This window comes from Netta rufina (genome assembly GCF_964035555.1).
Source record: "Netta rufina genome assembly, chromosome: 3".
NCBI lineage: Eukaryota > Metazoa > Chordata > Aves > Anseriformes > Anatidae > Netta > Netta rufina.
The window spans coordinates 8524091-8544281 of NC_140125.1; the positions used below are offsets into that span (position 1 = coordinate 8524091).

General features: G+C 41.8%; 1 protein-coding gene across 1 annotated transcript; it reads right to left on the reverse strand.

Annotated features, from left to right (window-relative positions):
* Positions 1–14069: 14069 nt before the first annotated feature.
* OTOR (otoraplin) lies at positions 14070–18707 on the reverse strand (the record flags this gene model as incomplete). The annotated part of the gene is made up of 4 exons (XM_084283290.1): positions 14070–14093; positions 17266–17376; positions 17963–18102; positions 18584–18707. 4 exons carry the CDS (start codon positions 18705–18707, stop codon positions 14070–14072), a joined length of 399 nt encoding a protein of 132 aa, XP_084139416.1.
* Positions 18708–20191: the final 1484 nt, after the last annotated feature.

Below are 20191 nucleotides of genomic sequence, written 5' to 3' on the forward strand. Positions count from 1 at the left end.
TTTCAAGCATTGTAGCAGGTGATATCAAAAATCTTGATTTTCTATATAAATACAACCTAATCTAGGATCAAATATATACACAAAGATCTGTAGGTATTAGCTATCCTTCACTGAATTTTACATTGGAGACTTCCAAAAGCAGGATGAAAGTAACTTGTAAAACTGCTTCAGTGATTTTTCCCCTCACTCATTTGGCCTCCCCAACATTTCCAGACCATCCCTTGGAGAAAACTATTTCCATTTCACTGACATATGATATAAAAAAAAAAAAAAAAAAAAAATCACATTGCTTGTGTATGCAGAATCCTGGACAACTACGGAGGAAATAGAAAAGTACTTTGAAATAAACACCACCTCTCAGATGGAAACCTGGATAGATCAAGAGAAAAAGTATTGTATAAAACTATGACATAACTAATGCAAGACATTGAAAAGAATGATTTAATAAGACACCACATTATCAAAAAAAAGCAACTGGCAGTTCATCCTCTAAGAATCTATGATTTTGCTAAATCAAATACAGATAGCCATTGACAAGTTTCTTTAATCTCAGGTACATAGTGGGATGGTCAGAGAGGAGGCTTTGAACAATTTAAATGAAGTGAAAATAATTTGCAAGCATTTTGGATAACAACCATCTAAGGCTTCACTTAAGCCTTACAAGACCAGAGCATTTTGCCACAATTCCCTTGTCTCCTCTATCCCACCCAGCAGCATCCCCAGCTGCTCCCACCCAGTGAGCAAAGCATTCATAGTTCACATTCCCCTTTCTTGAATCCCTTTTACTGGGGAAAAAAATAAGCAGTGAAGCCAACAGACAGTTCTGTCATCTGATGTGTTATGTATAGAAAGCTACTTCTGTTGTTCTGAAGAGGCCACAGCTTGCAGGGGTCTGACCCAAGCCAGTCACCCACTCCCACTGCTGCTCCAGGAATGGTGCTGCACGGGGCTTGTCAGGAGCAAGATCGTGGTTACAGAAGGGTGTCCAACTGGATCCCACTATGATCTTGCTATATGCCCTAACAGGCTTCCTCCTGCATCAGGTATTTGATGGAAAGATCGTTAAGAGGTCTTTCCATCTATAAGCAGCTTACCAGCCCTTATACTGCAGAGCCCAAGTTAATCTCCTTGAATTAAAATCAATAGTGCTGCTGAGACTGATGCTGTGACATAATTAGTACAGGCTGAAAGGCAAAGTATGGGCTGAAACGAAAAAATAACACACAGAGGAAAGCTAGACAGGATATAAAAGAAAGTGGCAGATACCTAGGCCCAGCTATTTTAAACTGAAGACGTCCAAGCCCCCTTCCCCTAGATAGATGCTGGAGGAGACAAACCTGCACATGAAAGAAATACTTCCTGCAAGTTTTACAAGCAGAAGAAGAGCACAGTGCTAGGAACTACAGAGCCAATAATAATACAGGAGCCTGCAAAGTGTTTCCAAAGCACCCACAGGTTAGAGCAAGGTAACTACGAACCTTCAGCAGTCTGCCTACTGTAAAAGGTTAAAAAGCAAGCCTTTGCTAGCGGGTTGTGTGTCCAAAGATACTTTGTCTCTGTTCTCAGATACCAGTTCAGACTGATTTTTGTTCCATATTAGGAGGAAAAATAACTCTATCCCAGGACACGTTGTCTTGAAAAGCTTCAGCAACTGCCATTTCCAGCTTCTTACAGAGAAAGTTGCCTCTTCAGTTCCATCAAGTTCTACTGAACAAAGTAAACACAAGCTTTAGCAGAAAACAAGTTGTGAGGGATCCTCTAGAAAAAGATCTGAAGCTGCATATACCAACAAATCACTGAGACTTAGATGATCAACACAGCTCCGTGATGCTGCTGCAGGCCCTTCTGTTGCAGCCCTTGCCTGCACATCTCCTTGGAAGTTTGCTGTTCCCCTTAACGTTGCACTATGTTCATAGACCTTTGCATCCAAAATGTCAGGCCGATGGTAAGAGTGAGAAAACAGATAAAATGTTTCAGTGGGTTGGGTCTGACTTTGTCTAGTACCGAAAGAGACCAAACGTGATTAGGTGCCCTACATCTGCAGGTTCCCAGACTCCAGGGTCAGGAACCATTTAGTCTGTAAGCAAACCACCAGTTGTGGCACAAGCCCTTTTCCCCAGGTTAGGGCCATGGTACAATTTCAGAAATTCACGTTACACTGGCTCCTAGAGAATTTAAAATAGAATGCCTTGACAGCGCAGATCAGTCACCAACATCACTTGGATTTACAAAGAGAAAACAACATACTGTCAACATTTTCCAACAGCATTTGAGTTAGCACTACCATCACTATTAAGTCTACAACTATTAAATCTATAAGGCTTCATTTGTACCCAGAAAGATGTTTATGCCTCTAAACTTAAACAAGAAGGCCACCTAGAGCTCAAGGCAAGTACTAAATCCAGCTACTCTAATGAAAGCCGATACACATTTGTGATTTCAATTGTTCTACGATATTACTCTGTAGAGGATAGACTACAGATAGCATTACAGAGGAATCTTAGGTATGAGCAAAATGAAGCATTATGCCTGTAGCTAAGCTGCTTGTGACTGAGGGAAACCCAGGACATTCCTATGTTCTAGTATTCAAAATAAAGCTGACTTCCACAAGTCTTACTAGAACAGTCTCTGCAGCCATAGGAATAAAAAAAAAAAAAAAAAAAAAAAAAAAAAAAAAAAAAACACACAGCCCAGAAAATGTGTCTTTAAGGCATTTCATGTCACAAACAATTCAGAGAAACATCCTGTTTAATAAATGTTATTAGACCAAATTGATCCAATAACATATTCAATGTTGTACAGTAGTCTTCAGGCTAGCTCACAGTTAGATAGTGGTGCCAACAGATGACAAAAAATTAACATGTTCTTGAATATTGCTTCAAAACGAAGGCCCCTGAAACAACCCATTTTTGTCATCAGCAACCCAAAATCTCTCTTCCTCATTGTGTATTATAACCTTCTGTGCTAACTGAGCAGAAGGCTCAGTAGGATGAGGTCCTTACCCATTTTCCTCAGAGGAGATGAGGAGCTGCTGACCAAGAGGTGTATCCTGTACCTGAGCACATCACAGTCCAGGATAAAGATATCACTGCAGCTCTACCCCAGTCTGTGGCAAAAGACCAACTAAACCCAACAACTTCTACTCTAAGGCTTAGTCTCTGAAGAATTGGATTAGCAATTTACACTGCAGTCTCAGTAGGCGAGGATCATGAATAATCAATGCCTCCATGCAGGAGAACAACCTATTTCAGACTGCCCTTTCTCAGAGCTGATTTTCCAGTGCCTCTGATTCTGTTTTATACATGGAAAACAGAGCAATTTTAAAGTTTCAGCAGGGATGAAGCAGGACATCCTCCCCCCACCCCCCTTTGAAGCACTAATAGCTTTTACCTTCAACTGATTTTTCCTCCTTCATCACTTAAAATCAGGAACAAGAACAGTTTATTTTAAAAAGTACCTGGCAGGATTAAAACAAAAGCTTTCTTCTGAAATATTAGAAGGGTTGGCCAACGCTACCTGTCAAATCTTGCTAAAAGTCGGGCTTGCAGCCAGCTTTGTGAAGGCATTTAGTTTTCTGTCTGGTGGTACAATCACTTGGAATCTCTTCCCTGAGGTGTTTTATGAGAAAAGTAGAAGAGGTCAGCTTACATGCATGTCCATTTTGGCACTTCTAGTTAAGAGAAAGTGCCAGATGTAGAAAGTTAAAGCAAACCTATTTGAGGAGATGCTTGAGGTTAGAAAGAGGGCTTGATTGTATTCCTACTGCTGTTCAGACTGTCACTCCAGTGACATGAGTGCTGGCAAAGAAGGCCTTGGTATGGAACCTGTTCACATTATGGCATGTGCAGAACAAGCTATGCCTTGAAGCAAGCCGGCTCTTTGCATGGTAAGGGGACTGAGAATGGTTCTGTCATATCCCACAGCAGTTTTCACTGAAGCACTACCGACTTTGACGAGAGACCAACAACCTTTCCTTCCCTGTGGAGATCAGAGGACACGTAATATGTTCTTAAAAATTAGAATAAGGATTTCATTTACATCACCTTAGTGTTACTGGAGGAGAAATTTGATAGTGTTGTCAAGTATAATAAAAGAGATATGAATACTAAGTCTTCTTTAAAGCACAGGCTAGCAAAAATATTCAGGTTTACCATCGTTTCTGTTAGTCATTGAAACTACTTTTTCCCCTAGAAAGACAGGGTAGCAATGGCTGTTCTGATGATGTCACTGCAACCCCAATGTCACAGTGCAAGGTGCAATCCTCCCTCCCTACCCCCCCCAGGAGAGGGTGCCAAAACCAGCAGGGTGTGATTTTTACATGTATGTTCCAGGCTATCGATGCAAACAGACAACTACAAGCAGCTTCATCTTGTTTTTGAAGATATATTAAATATATAGAGAGAGAAACTTCAAAGCAGCTGACCCCAGAATTTCACAAATAGCAGAGCTGTGTGTCAGCAAGCAGATGAAGAAACCAACAAGGCTGGCTTATGAGTGGAAACCTCATGGCAGATCACACAGAGATGACCGTTGTGTCAAGCAGCAAGTACACAGAACCCTACTGCTTGAAGTTGCACTGCAATCAATACAAACTGAAAACCAAAGCAATGAGCTCCATTACATCACGAGGACATTGAATCCATCGTGCACTGCACCTCCCACAAGGAGAAAGGCTTTAAAAGCTGCCAATCTTCCCAATCACACCAGCTGCTCTTCACACAATGCCAGCCATCAATGGCTACCAAATTAAACAAAATGAGAAAGCCACTGCCCGCACCCTGCAGTCAGGGGCCTCACTACTGCCAGATTTAAGTTTCAGCCAGCTAGAGCCAAAATACCGCAATCAGCTCAAGGTAGAACAGAGCAGAACTGCAGAAAGCACAGCATGAGGAACACTTAAAGCAGCCTACCCTTCACTTGTTTTTGCAACAAACAGTCATAGGGGTATTTAGTTGACAGGCAGAGGGTGGGAAACAATCAATATATAAATTTGCAGGAAGTCAAAATAAGGATTTTTCCACTACACTTCTTTAAGCTTCTCCATAAACTGTACCAGCTAGGTACTCATGCAACACAGCTTTTCTGAGAAAGTTCCAGAGATGTCCTGCAATACTCCTTACGTTCACTAATCACGTCTGGAACAACTCCCCTTAGTGTCTTAACACTACCATTTACTCAAGTTGTATAAACCCTCAACAATCAAAACACTGAAAACAATTCAATCTTTTCCTGCTGCCCAATTTTGTCTAGCCCCCACAAATGAAGCTAAACACATGGAAGAGTTTGCTCAGCAGCACATTATGACTATTCACATGCACGTATGTATGTGTGCTGCAAACAGCAACAGATGACCCAGCTTAACAGCCTGAACCACAGATTTATTAGCTCACTACCATGGTTGTTCCAAGTATCCATGAATAGCTACTGGCTCCTGCATTTTCCTCTCACCCTTAAAACAGGTGAAAAAAACAAGGTATTGTGAACAGAGCTCTGTAGCTGGAACAAAAGGTAGCAGTTCAGGCCCTTAAGAACACATAGCATCTGCTGACACTTCTACAGTACCAACCAGAAGCTGGCAAAAGCATATTGGACTTGTTCTGGCAGAAAACCACATCTCACCCAGGGAAAAAGGGGATGGTAATGCCTTAGGGAGAGAGATTTTACAGTCTTCCCTCTATTGATTAGGTTTAATAACATAAGGCTCTCACTGTACATGCAGCTTTCCCTGTTGAAAAGCGTGACACTTGGACCACAACACTCTGACCTTTTCTCCCAAGTTAACAGCGTGATCCACAAGTCTGTCTATACTGTAAAAGGCAGCATAAGGAAGATATCTTCGAGCTAGCTAAAAACAAGCTGCAGGCTTTAGAGTTACAACACTGCAATGCTCTGCAAAAGCCGTTTATTAGGTTGAAAATAGGGCTGATTTACACTAGGTACAATGTCACTCATGTGGCCAAGCATTTTTTGAGCTACGCCCATGGTTTGGGACACCGTAACTTGACATTGTTTAGGTAGAGTGAAGTCTGGTTACTAAATCCATGATTTACTATTTAGTAAATTTTAGCAAGATGGGTTGTACACCAAGGTGAAAGGGCAGCACCACAGTAAGAGGTCAGGTTAACTATACAGCCAAAGACATGGGAAACAGGTCTATAGCAGAAATGGAAACCAATTACAGATCTCAACTACTTGAGTAAGGTCTGCTCCTCCAGGGATCGCTTAACCTCTCTGCTTAAAGAGTTTCAGAGGAGCTGCAGCCCAAATCAAGAAGTTTTGCCAGTCTCTGCAGCTCCAATTGTACAGTATCAGGAAGACACATTGAGGACTTTATTGTGACTTAGCATCTTCTGCTTTTACTGTTATTTTGCATACTGCTACAACCCCCCAAAAGTTATTACCTTATCTCTCTTCTCAATATTGCTTTGCATTTTGAATCACAGGCAACTTTTTTTTTTTTTTTTTTAAAGAGACAATAGAAAACAATGGGGATATTTACAGATATCCTTAAAGAGGTCGGCTTACAATTTCTCTATTACAGCTCCTTCTAGAGATCTCACAGAACTGCATGTGGAATATTGCAAAGATCCATTTGCACATGAAAGACAATGCAAATAAATTTAATGTTTTCATTGGCATCAAAATCAATACATGCTGCACAGTATACAGAACTAGACTGATGGTACATCAGACCAGTGCTTACAATTTCACATTTTTAGCTCTAATTGCAGCAGCCTGTCTAACGTAGAAGAACCCAGGTGCCAAGCTAGCTGCATTTAGTTTGCACCAAGGAGCGTCCCTGTTCACAAAGAAGTGTAAACAAGAAGGCAGTGGTAGGTTTACATCACCTACAAGCATTTAAGCAGCTACTGGATATTTCTCTCAATGTGAAGATTTTCAAAATATGCTAGAAGTCAGAAGGATGTATGAGGTTTTCCTTCAATGAAACTTGCTTAATGAGAAACTTCTCTATTCTGCATGAGAACTAGGAGCCATCCTATTCTGACACCAGTTGTTGCCCCAGTAATCTTCAGAAGCGAAGGCAGCTTTCAACTACCAGGAATTAGAAATAGGAATTTGCTGTATCCTGGTTGAGTATCCAGACCCCTCGTTTATTACACACACAGATTGCAGTCTCCACCTCTGCTTCCTAAAATCCTAGCTAGAACTTGAGCAGCGTCAGCCAACGAAAAATCACTGAATGTAATCAGTATGTAATAATCACTGAATGTCATCAGCAGCAAACTGACCGGTGTGGGCTATGCTCCCCTACAGCCACTAGGGGACGGACTAGCTGCCCTTCTCTTCCATACTACTATTCAAAGGATATGCTATATAGGAGGAAAAAAAATCTATTTGAGTAGAGGTGAATACTATACACCCAAACTTAGTACATCCTTTAAGCAATTTTACACACTCCTGTATAAAAAACACACAAACAAAAAAAAAAAAAACACATAGCAGAGCAGTTTCCTGTTAAGGGAAGCAGCCTCATCTCAAAAAAATTTTTGAAGTCTTCTAAAAAATTTTAACAACAATACTACTGTTGTTTGAGGGCCTGATAACAGGCAGCATTTTACTGAGCCACACACCAAAACAAGCATTACGGTACAAAGGGGAGAGCTGCCTTTAAACTGCATTCTCACTGCTCTGTTGCATATGACAAGCTTTACAGCCTGTGCAATTGTTCAAGGCTAGGTGTTCTTTTGCGTTTTACAGTCTTCTGAGACATCGACACCTTCATCTAAGTGATGCTGAAGAACTCCAATATTATGTGTATATACATATATATTCAGTGCTATTTACTAAACATTCACAGAGTTTTACCTAATACCATATATTTTGAGCTCCTGCTTTTCACAGGCTGGCAGTATAATTTCAGTCTGAGCAGGAAAAGCAATCAGCTTCACACTGGTTCCTTGTGATTTGTACTGACATAATACTATTCATTCCAAAGCCATTTTTTCCACCCTCTCCTAAAAAAACCTGCTATTTCTAAACCCAAAAGCCATTTAGTTCCATAAGTTCATCAGTCACCTTTGAGGGCTGGGGACAAAGCCATATCACACTGGTTCTAGACAACAAAGCAAGAGTGGGAGGCTGTAAAGGAAGAAAACCCTGCAGACATGTGGCTACAGATAAATCATCCCTCCTTCGCCACCCCTCCACCCTCAAAAAAAACCCAAAAACAACAACTAGGAGCCTTCCAGTCTAAATCAGGAACAGTGTAATAGCAAGCACAATTTTTCAGAATCAGCTCAGGCCCAAAGACTGGCAGTATTCTCCAGTTACTCTTTTCCTTAGTTTTCTCTGTCACACGTACCCTAGAGCAGGTGCAATTCTCACCTGTTTTTTCACTTGAGGTATAAAGTTCCTCATGAAGAAGCTACCTCCACCAGCTCTGACACCTCAAGTATTTTTAAACCATTCCTCTACCACCTTTTGGCACATCCACACTGGCATTTTGGTTTGAAGCAGAAAGCTGTCTTTCCAGCAAAACCTCTCCTCCATTTCCTCTTAAGGCATGGTGCAGAACAGCCTCACCACACATTTACTGTGTTCTTCAAGAACAAATTGCAACTAGAGGTTTAACCCCAGGAATGCATCTCACATGTTCCCTCGCCAGGGATGTGTGGCTACAGGAGCAGACCAGACAAAACCCACACATCAGTATAGAACAAGAATCATGAATTTGCCCAGAGAGGTTGTGGAGTTTCCTTCTCTGGAGATATTCAAGACCCATCTGGATGCCTATCTGTGCAGCCTGCTCTAGGGAAGCTGCTTTGGCAGAGCAGTTGAACCCAATGATCTCTGGAGGTCCCTTCCAACCCCTACAACTCTCTGATTTTGTGACTTGAGGGCCAGTTACACTTCTCACTATGCTTTGGGTCATGCTACTTGCTAATGGAGATACAACCTAGCAGCACCCACAGTCTCACTTCACAGCCAAGCCCAGCACAAAAGTCCTTTTTGTACTACTCTGTACTACTTTTTGTAATACTCTGTAACAGGGGCTCCGAAACCTCACGGTCATAAAAGATTCAAACTCACATCAGAAAGACTTCTCGCAAAAAAAACAGCACAGGTGAAGCAGAACACAGGCAACCCCATTTCAAGTGAGAACATCGCTTCTCATCTTCTCTTACTCCTGCATTCACATTACCTGTCAGCCTGAGCCCCCCTCTCAGCCTATATTCATAGCCCCTGCCTTCCCCTGCTCCCTCCAGGGTGGTGATTTTCACAGCTGCTGCTGCTAGTCACCCTTTGATCCCAGCCAGGGCAGCAGCGAGCCCTTCATTAGGCCATACCAGGACAGCTGGGGATGTAGTTTTGCCCTCCTCCAAAACCCTCATGATGCAACCCATGAGCAGAAAGGGACTTGGCATGCACCGTCTGTGCTGCCTGCTGCTTTCTGTCGCTGAAGGTTGTTGCGCTGAGTCGGCCAACATGCTGGTAGCACCACCACGCTGTGGCACAGGCGCCTCACACACTGTCTGCCACAGGACCAGCTGCACTTCGGGAACACACAGTGCTAGCGTTGCCAGAGTGCATTGGCATGACAAAATTGCGGTTGCAGGAACGCATTTTCTGTGGAAAAAACACATTGCAGGAAAGCCCTCAGTGAACTTGCCATCTTTCATAAGCCCCGAGGCATGTTTATCATTTGCAGAATAGATAACAAGATGATTAAAGCAGTGTATATAATTAGGAGAAAATCTCCGGTGTAAAATGTTAGTGCCATTGGGAGTAAGGATTAGATAAGTTTGTTTAAATCCTTCATAACCTCAGTCATCCTTATTGTTACCAGCAAGCCAAACCAGAAACCTGGCCAGCTGCTGTCATTTCAGCATGTTCTGCGGAGAGCCGGTGGGGTGGCACGGGGCCACCAACATGATTGCGGAGGCTGGAGGAGCTGGGCTTGCTCTTCCCGGGATGAAACTGCTTCAGGGGGACATAGAAACAGCCCCCAACAACTACAAGGGGTTTATTAAGAGGACGGATTTGGGCTCTTTATTGAGGTGCTCCGTGGGGGAAAAGGGACAATGGACAGAAATTCCATTGGGGGGGGGGAGGAAGGGGGGAGTTTTAGATAAGGAAAATAATTTTCATAAGATTAATTATTGGAGGTTTTCAGGAGAGCCCTGGGGGCCCTCGGCGGCAGGGATGTGCTCGGCGATGCTTGGCCAGGCGAGCCGCTAGATGTCAGCCTGCGCTCACTCAACAACGCTGCTCCCACCGGCAGACAAGGCTCAAGCCCCATCGCAGCGGGGAGGCTTTCTTAATTACAACAGGCTTTTTACTTCACGTAATGACTGAGGGGCGTTACGCTTCTTCAAAACCAGCCCTGCTGAGAAATACACAGCATTTTAGTTTCAAGGCTTCTGGATCGCCACCCAAATAGATACCACGAGATCACAAGTTAAACAGGGTGGTTTAAGGCCACATCAAGAGTCCTCCACAGTCTTGTTTAAGCACAAAACTTAACATACAGAACAAGCTGTGAGCGTATTTCCCCTATGCTGGGATAAAACGAATGAAAATAGACTATAAGGTCTTGTTATATGGCTACCACACACCGCATGTAAGATATTTTGTACATTTTACTAAAACAATAGTGGAGAAATTGCTGGGGTTTCCATAAGGAAACTGCAAGGGGAATAATCACTGTAGGGGAAAAAGAAAAGCTAGAAAATCAAAAGCATCCTCCGCTGCCTGCTAGCATAATATTGATTCTCCTCTCCTTCTCCTGAAAGTCGTTTCCTGTTTATTTCAGCCAGGTACGCTACAGCATGAACACTTAGGGGTCTGAATGGCAAGCTGTGTTGTTCTGAAACGAGCTTCACCTAGGAATGTGAAATGCAGAAAGCAGATCTGTGTTCAGTGTCAAAACTATCGATCTTCAGCTGTCAGGTTTACATTAATAGTGCTGCTAACTGCAAGTACTCAAAAGTTTTCTGCAGACATCCTATGCTCCCTTGTCATTTCTTCCTCCCCCGGATCTCATTGTACAAGTCTGGGATCATTTTGTTTACTTTTCGTGCCAGTGCTGTTAAGATTATGGTTGTCACACTTCCACTCCTTTGTGCCGGGCAGAAACTCAGACTTTGCTTTAAAAACAAGAGAGATTCTCGAGCAATAATCAGGTCTCAACAGTGGGAATTTTAAATTAAGCAAACTTTGTGAAATTTGCAATAAAATAATGAAAAATGTCATACTGAAAATAGAGCCACGCAATGATTTAAGTAAATGAACAACAGTGGGGACACATCTTCTCTTGAGAGAGATGAGTATGTCCAACTGCAACATCTCCACCCTCCTGAGCAGAGACACCATCTCTTGCAAAGCAAATCTACCCAACACGCTTTCTCTGTGCAGCATTTATATAGTGAAGAGATTGCCCCCAGAGCAGCAATGGCCATAAAGATCAGGAATTGCTGCATTTGTTGTACCACATCCCTGGTGACTACTGAATGAAGTCACAATTCTCCCTCGGACAACTTAAAAAAGGATCCAGCCAATAAGTTACATGATGAAGCTATAAATTTATCTAGTCTGTCATGCCAGAGTTCAGACTGTAGCATAGGTCACCAGTGCTTGTGAGATGACAGTTTTACACAAAGTGGACGTATAAAACAAATACCTATGACATTGTGCAGACAAAAGGTGCTATAAAGCTTCATTAAATTGGAAACCATCCAACAGTTGCACATTAGAGAATGAACTCAGTAGACAAGTAGCTTCATCAGTGCAAAGCTGCTTCACAGCTAGGTGCTTTAGGAATACCACACAAAGTGAACCCTTAGCTGTCTTTGCTCTGAATTGGGTTTTCAAGTAGCTAAGACAGACTTTGATGCCTACTGCAAGCCTACTGAGTTTTTTTGTGTGTGTGTGTGTGCACAGAAGAGATGACCACAGAACAGTGTCTCTAAAGACAGGGAAAAGGTAAAAAGAAATAAATAGCCAATGAGCCACCATCCACGTTCTCGTACTAAGGCCTCAGACTCGCCATAATAGGAAAAGAAAAAAAGAAAAAAAAAAAGCATTGCAGGTTGCTTTTCACTGATAGTCCAAATGTTGTCCTTTGTGCAAGCTCAAAAAGGGAAATATATGTAATGTGTACCTACTCCCTCTTGTATGTATCCTGTACAGAAAGAATTCTCTTCCTTAGTTGTTGTGTTGTTGTCCTGAAGCATCCATAAGCTGGTTGTGGAGTTATCAGGAGCTGAAAGCAGTTGTCTGCAAGCTTTTCTTTACAAGGATGTGGGTTAAGGATTACGTGCAATGTCTAGGGTTATAAACACTGGTCTCATCTTGTACCATGTAGAGCCCAGTTATGGCCTGGAGCTCCTGCACTGTAAATGGGGATTACAGTGCCTTTGTGGAGAAACGTATATAAAGCTTACACAACCGTCTTGTATATATCTATGCAGAACTGCATATGTTAACAACTCTAAGGGACTATCTGAGATGACATGAGGAAAAACTTGTATTTTCCAATAACAATTGCTAAACATCACCTCACCATTTTTGTTCATGTGCAATTTCATGTTTTACTTGTTCTCAAACACCTGGTGCTGTGTACTCTTCATGTTCTCGTGGCTTCTAGCATGTACCCAGGGTAGGATGCATTAAGCCTGTCTAAAACAAATGCATACAAACACCTTGTTTGGAAATCTGAGCCCCAGCACCTCCTCACACGGCCGCCTCATCCCCACAGAGTCTCCTGCCTGGCACCACGGCCTTGTGGCAGGCAGGGCGAGGCGCGGGCCCGGTGCCATGTTGGGCATTACCCCTCACCTCCCTCCCCTCATGCACCTGGTGACACACTGGTGATGCTGTCCCAGACACAGTAAAGCCCACCTTTAGTTTCTATCAGTTCCTCCAGCAGAGGATAGCGCTTGCAACAAAAAATGATTAACAGATGGCTCAACAAGAGAACGTATTTTTAACATTTATTTAATACATAGTATGAGGCTGTGTCAGCAAAATGCAGGTGAAGATGTCAAGTGCTGGGTCCTCCACCTGCGGTGCAATAACCCCCAGCAGAGCTACAGGCTGGGAGAGGAATGGTTGGAGAGCTGCCAGGCAGAGAAGGACCTGGGAGTGATGGTGGATAGTCGGCTGAATATGAGCCAGCAGTGTGCTCAGGTGGCCAAGAAGGCCAACAGCATCCTGGCTTGTATCAGGAACAGTGTGACCAGCAGGGCTAGGGAGGTGATCATCCCCCTGTACTCGGCTCTGGTGAGGCCACACCTCAAGTACTGTGTTCAGTTTTGGGCCCCTCGCTACAAGAAGGACATGGAGGTGCTCAAGAGAGCCCAGAGAAGGGCGACGAAGCTGGTGAGGGGCCTGGAGAACAAGTCCTACGAGGAGCGGCTGAGGGAGCTGGGCTTGTTCAGCCTGGAGAAGAGGAGGCTCAGGGGCGACGTTATCGCTCTCTACAGATACCTTCAAGGAGATTGTAGCGAGGTGGGGGTTGGTCTGTTCTCCCACGTGCCTGGTGACAGGACGAGGGGGAATGGGGTAAAGTTGCGCCAGGGGAGTTTTAGGTTGGATGTTAGGAAGACCTTCTTTACCAAAAGGGTTGTGAGGCACTGGAACAGGCTGCCCAGGGAAGTGGTGGAGTCACCATCCCTGGAAGTCTTTAAAAGACGTTTAGATGTAGAGCTTAGGGATATGGTTTAGTGGGGACTGCTAGCGTTAGGTCAGAGGTTGGACTCGATGATCTTGAGGTCTCTTCCAACCTAGAAATTCTGTGATTCTGTGAAGATAGCACATCCCATTTTATATATAGCATATTTATGCCACTCAGACATACAATAATTCAAAGGCTAGGTTTATTAACAAGCAAAGAATATGCAGATAAAAAAAAATAATCTAAAGAATAAAGTCCTGTTATGAGGCCTTTCCTCCTACCCCAAATAACTCCCTTTAAATCAACTTTTGCATTTGAAACACTACTTATCTTATAAACATCGATTAAAAATATGTATGTTCAGTGAGAGGGTCCATGTTTCTTTGTCAGCTTTTCTTGTAGCACCCTAGAGATTACGTAGCCATCTTCAGCACTATTCGCAGAAGAAATCAATGTCCTGAAAAAGAGTTAAAAGGAAAGATCTTTTGAGATTACTGAAGGATTAACATCCTTTTATCATCCCCCAAAGGTAGATAAGTAGATGCAAACACTGAATACACTGTAATATACTCAAAGTATGTTCTCTATAAATTAACTTCACAATTCCGGAGAAAAAAAGTCTTTTTTTCTTTCAACTCCTTTTATGTAGTTGGGATGATTTGTTCCTGCCATAAATCTTTAAAGTGAATTAGGCAATGCCATGTTCTTTCTTATTTCATGCAAATCCTTTATCTTTTTGTTTTGTATTCCCACATCCATATTTGGATTTATTAAGAGTTGTATGTAACCCCTTATTCTTAAACTGTTCCTAATCACACATGAAAAGGACACCTTAAACAGACTGAGGCTGTTACACTTCCTCTAGAGAAATCCCACTAAGAAAATAAATGCCTTTTTTTTTTGCTTGAAAACTTCCAGCAAGCGATACATTTTCGCAGCAGATTGCTTTAATCTAGCTTTCTGCTAGCATTTTACATAGCCACGTAGATCTCATCTTGATTCTACTGTAGAGAAGTGTCACCTCATGCTGCTGAAACCAAGCAACATCTACATTAGACCAACCTATCACATGTACCTGTCCCCTGGAAGCAGAAGACAGGGAGCTGTTTCAGAGCAGATGCTTACTGGTAATAAAAGTACTTTCATCTTAGCTAGCAAATGGCCAATTTTAAGTGATTGAGGGAAGAAAGGCAATCCAAGACCACTTTGTAGTACACAGTCTATTGTATTGAATCTGTTGTGTTCAGTGCAATTCAGAAGTAGCAGCACTGAGAAAAACGTCTTCCAAGACTTACCACTTGAAACAGCCACCGATAGGCACGGATTACCTAACACTGCAAAAAGGATGCTGACGGAAGTTCACAAGCCCAAGAATTTATTAGAAGGGTCTGTAGCTGATGGCATACATTGACTCCAGTTGTGAGAAGTTACTTTTTGGGGAAAAAAAGAGTGAAAGGAGAGACAATGACATGAAGACCCCCATGCTAATGTCCTCTTTCCTGCTGCAGTGGAGAGGAGCACGTCCCCCTTTGATCTCCTTTCCTCCCCACACATCAAGCTGACTATTGAGTGGCTTACTCAGTGCTGTTATCAGGCAGGTGCATGCTGATTGATCATTAAGCTTTGGGCATCATCGGGTGCCCCAGTGCAAATGAAACAATGCAGTAAAGGGGTAGGAAAAAGAGTGGCTGGAGAAGGTGGTTCTCATACCACTGGTCACCACTTCCTGAGAGAACCCATGGTAGCAACAGCCCTGGGCTTCACAGGTCCAAGACCAGGAAAGCAAGGGAAAATACTGCCAACAGCTTAACATTGAATCACTGCCAAGAGCTCTGTAACTGAAGGGTTACAGAGCTGCAAGCACAAGACTGGCTACTGACTTGCAAATAGGAGACTGGTGGCATTAGAGGCATATAAGAGCTGTGCAATAGTAGCTCTTGTATAAGACAGTAACCTTTAAAGGAGAAGCAGTGCTGCCCATACAGATTGGTCAAGATGTGCTGTAGACAGTTTTAAAGGTAATCCTGCAGTCAGACTCTTAAGGTCATGTTTGCAACATACAACCAAGAACAGAGGAACAAGGAAAAGAACTGCTACAACAAGTTTTTGTCACAAAGTTCCTGTATAGCAAGAATGTGAAATGAGAATGAAATGAGTGTGAAGCTCAGTGTCCTTAGTTCTGCAGGAGGGCTGGATGCAGAACTTCTACTTGCCAGTTAAAGTTCTGCATTGCAGCCTGGCAATGTCCCATTCTGGACCCTCAGCCAGCCTGCAGGCTGAGACATCACTTTAACCTGCCTCTGCTTCCAATTCAGCTTGCCGTTCAGCAGACTGGCTGTCATATTGTTGAGTAAAGAGCTTAGAAACATATTTTAGTCATTCTTTCATGTTCTGTGACTAATTGCTACAATGCTTCTGGGCCAAATTCAGAATATTCTAATACAGTGTCAAGAAAAGCAATCACTTACTTCAAGATTTTCATTTGCTCATATGAAAGTTGTCTGACATTAATAATGCAAATCCTAGCGACTATTAACGTGAAACTAAGTTCTTCATTTTGCTTATTTCCTGTGTTAATGAAACCCACCTATTAATCCGGAGCTAGGATTAAAGACTCCATATGTGATTTCAAGACTGACTCACTAATCATTGTATTTTGCTGTACACTTCAAAATAGAATGTAACTAAATATTCAATATTACTGAAGGTAGTTATTGGAAACCTACCGTTCAATTTGTTTTAAGCACAGACATAGGTTACCAGTAACGTTACTTGTAAGCCAGACCACATTAGCCTGTGAGAAAAGACCCTCCTCTTCCACTCTTCTGTGAGATGTGTTTCAGACCTTCAGTAAAATTAAGAACTGTCTGCTATACAACATACTACTGTATGATCAGGGAGAACCATTCTTTCAGAAGTGCAGCCTACTTAAAGACATGTTTTCCATGGCTTTGCAATTCAACTTTTTTTAAAATGTACTAAGAACTTTTGCTATCAGACAGCAAGCATACTCTTCTCATACACATACCGTACTCTGAACACAAAGTTTTATTCTTTAAGTTGCATCCAACATTTTAACCCATTTTTACTATGGAAAACAATAAATAAAAAAATACATCTTTCTGAATGAAGAGTGGAAAAGTGAGTTTTCACATACAGTTGTTTGCCAGGGACCTCCTCTCACTGAAGTGGGAGATGTCCAGGGGGGTAAAATTAAAGTTTTCTATAAAAATGGCAATCAAAGCGCACAATTAATAGAAAATGGGGTTGGACGCGTTAATAAAATTTGCAGCACAAAGTCCAGATTCCAAAGAAGAAAAACATTTGCAACACATTGCAAGAAGCTCAGGTAACAGGCTGATGTGGCCTTGAAGCTGTACTATTCAAATCAATACAAACTCTAATAGTATCAAGGCCGCAACGCAGCATTTGCTATGTCTACAATATGAGAGCTTATGTTAGGATTTTATTGAGGCTATTTGCCTGTATAAAGGCCCAAAGATTGCATCCCTAAGCATCTGTGATATGCTACAATCAACTGCCACAATTATGATTTGTTTTTACAGCAAATTAGCATTACACAGCCAAGTATAATTATGCAGCCAGCTGGGCTTCTGCAAATTCCTTACCGTTGTAGGAACTGTCTTATTTGCTTCTTGATAGACATGTTGTTCTGAGACTAAACTGCTAGGGAAATAACCAACTGTCCCCATATGGTCTTCATACTGTTCTCCATAAACCTTGAAGCAAGGAGATGTATAATTAGGTACCTTACAACCATCCTCATCTGGTTTAAGCTAGTTCATAATTTAGTCAGAAGCAGTTACTAATAGCGTTTCTTACTCTGGATATCTTAGTTCTCCAATTAACTAGCACATGAAATGAACAATTAATTTCCAACATAGGCATGCATTTTCGGAGCAAAGTAATACCAGCTATAGTTTATCTGGCTTTTTTTTTTTTTAAATATACAAATACAGGTGATATTTATCTTTTCTTCCCTTAAATTTAAGAGTTTTATGAGCAGCTGTGATAGAAGTTTTTCTCATCCATAGTTTCAGCAAGCACCCACAGAAAAGAACTGTTGAGACATTCCATTAAAGTTCAATGCCCAATTCCTGTACAGTTATTGAAGATAACATTTAAAAAAAAAAAAAAAAAAAAAAAAAAAAAGCCCTCAAGACTCCTCAATCAGTTTCTTCAGTTTTAACACCCACTTTGAAAACTAAATTGTTACATCAAAACCCACACTAGCATCCATTTCTTGACAAAAGTACACGTTAATCTACTTCTGGTTTGCTCATAGACACAAGAATCTCGTCTTACACTTCCAGCCCAGAATTCTCCAGATTCTTTTTCCTTCACTAGTTTTGAGTAAACATAAATCAACTGCCCTTTTTTAATATTAATGAATCTGCAGTCTGGAGCATTATAATCCTCTTCTGCTCTGACAAGGGAAATGGTGTCTAGAAAACAAAACAAAAAAAAAAAAGATCAAGAATGAGCTGGATGAACTTAAGGACATACTTTTATAAAGAGAAATATAACTATATGATGCCTGTGGATGCACACATGTAAAACCACTTCTACAGACAAAAGTAGGTTATTCTGAAATTATTGTCTGCCAAGAATTTGTCCTGCTTATTTTTCCATCTCCAGTAAGCAAATGAACAGCTTAAGAATGTGTATTTCATCGGGATGGGAATCACAGTCCTCCTCTTTACGCTTACCTTTCACTCAAGTGAAAAAGGTCCCTTACAAATTTTGTTTGCAGTAAAATGGGATGTGATGTTCTCTATCAATCCTCCCACATTGCTTTCAATTGACAAACCAACCTAGAAATGAGCTAAATAAGCAGAGCAGTTTTCTGTCAAACTCCACCCAAGCTCCGCAATTGTTTTTCCGAATATATTCTCTCATAATTTCAATTAAAGCAGGATTACTTACAGACACAGTCATCATCAGCACACAGCTTCTTGCTGGCAAGTTTATCCATAAAAATTCCAGTGACAAGGGGATACATTAATCTGAGACACAGAAGCAAGATAACCAAATAAACACGCTGTGTCATTTTTTCCTTTGCCGCAGCACCTCCCAAATGCGGACCGGGTCAAGCGATCCGTATCTTTTATGGAAGAACCAAACATCTGGACAAACATCCCTGGCCAATGGGAAGGGATCGAGGGGACATTCCACTGCTACAGGAGGAGCTGCAGGCAGGAGGAAAGACTCAGGTTCCACTTACAAAACAGAATCCCTTCCCAAACACATTCTGGGTTAGCATTTCAGTGAGCAACTGTATTACTTACACATTCTTCAGCCTTCCGGTAGTCATCCATAGGCTTAATCTTACCTCAAGCAAAAATTGTCTGAGAATGAAAAATTAAGTCGGACTGTGATAAGTGGGAAAGGAAATCACATCCTTTCAAATCCTTCAGTCACTGACAAACCGTCTTCCCTGCACCATAAACCCACCACGGCAGAAATTTCCTCGTTACAGCCCACAGACAGGCCCTATGAGGACCCTAAAACATAGATGCAAATGTAACCCGGTAATAAGGCTTGGCAAGTCAGCCGTTTAAATTGGTGGTCTAAAATTTAAGCATTGCATAGTTGTATAGGCAAGATTTATTTTCCATGGGAAGATGCAGGAGGAAAGCAAAGTACTCAGGTTGTGCCAGGGTAGTAGCCATCTCACTTCCATTTACACACTTCTTTTTTCTATTTACTCACTTCTATTTATACTTCTATTTACTGAACTCAGTTGAGATTTGCAGATGCAGGACCCTAAAAACATACCATGCCACTGACTTAAGAGGTGCTCGTTATGCCTTAGAGGACATCCAGAATTGATCTAAGTTACCAAGATCTCATCATAACATATATGTAAGGAGAAAAATAGGAGTATTATAATTAAAATATATGCACACACACACAAAGAGAAACCTGAGTTACTACTCTGTAAGCTGCTCACATCACAGCTGTCACGCTACAAAGAGCTAGTTTGGATCAGTCCTTAGAAGTGACCAAAAGCAAGTGTGTGAATTCCCCAAATGGCACTCCAGCCCATCAGTGCTCTGTGATTCACAAGAAGGCCTGAAGAGCTACCAGCTGTACCATCTTTCAGACAACTGTCATTGAAAAAACACACTATTTTTTAAAGAACGAGCATCTTGCTATCATTTCTAACATCACCCTTATATTACAGCTGACTTAACAACATCCTCCTCTAGCCTTCCAGCCCATTACTCCTTCCGCCAACCTCCCATACATCTTTACTTTTGTTCTTCTTCTTCTCTTTTTTCTTTTTTTTTTTTTTTTTTGCAGACAGCTCCACACAAACCCTTCTAATTGAATTAAGGTAGAGTGTGGCAGTATGCAAAGGAGTCTCACATAAATGAAATAGTGGAAAGCAAGAACAGCATCATTAATACCTACAAAATTGCAACTGCAGAGGATAAAACCCGAGGTTAATGACAGAACATAATCACTCTTACTCTTTACAGGTGCACAAACAAAATTCACTTGCAAGTGCTCTAAATTTGTGAATTTACT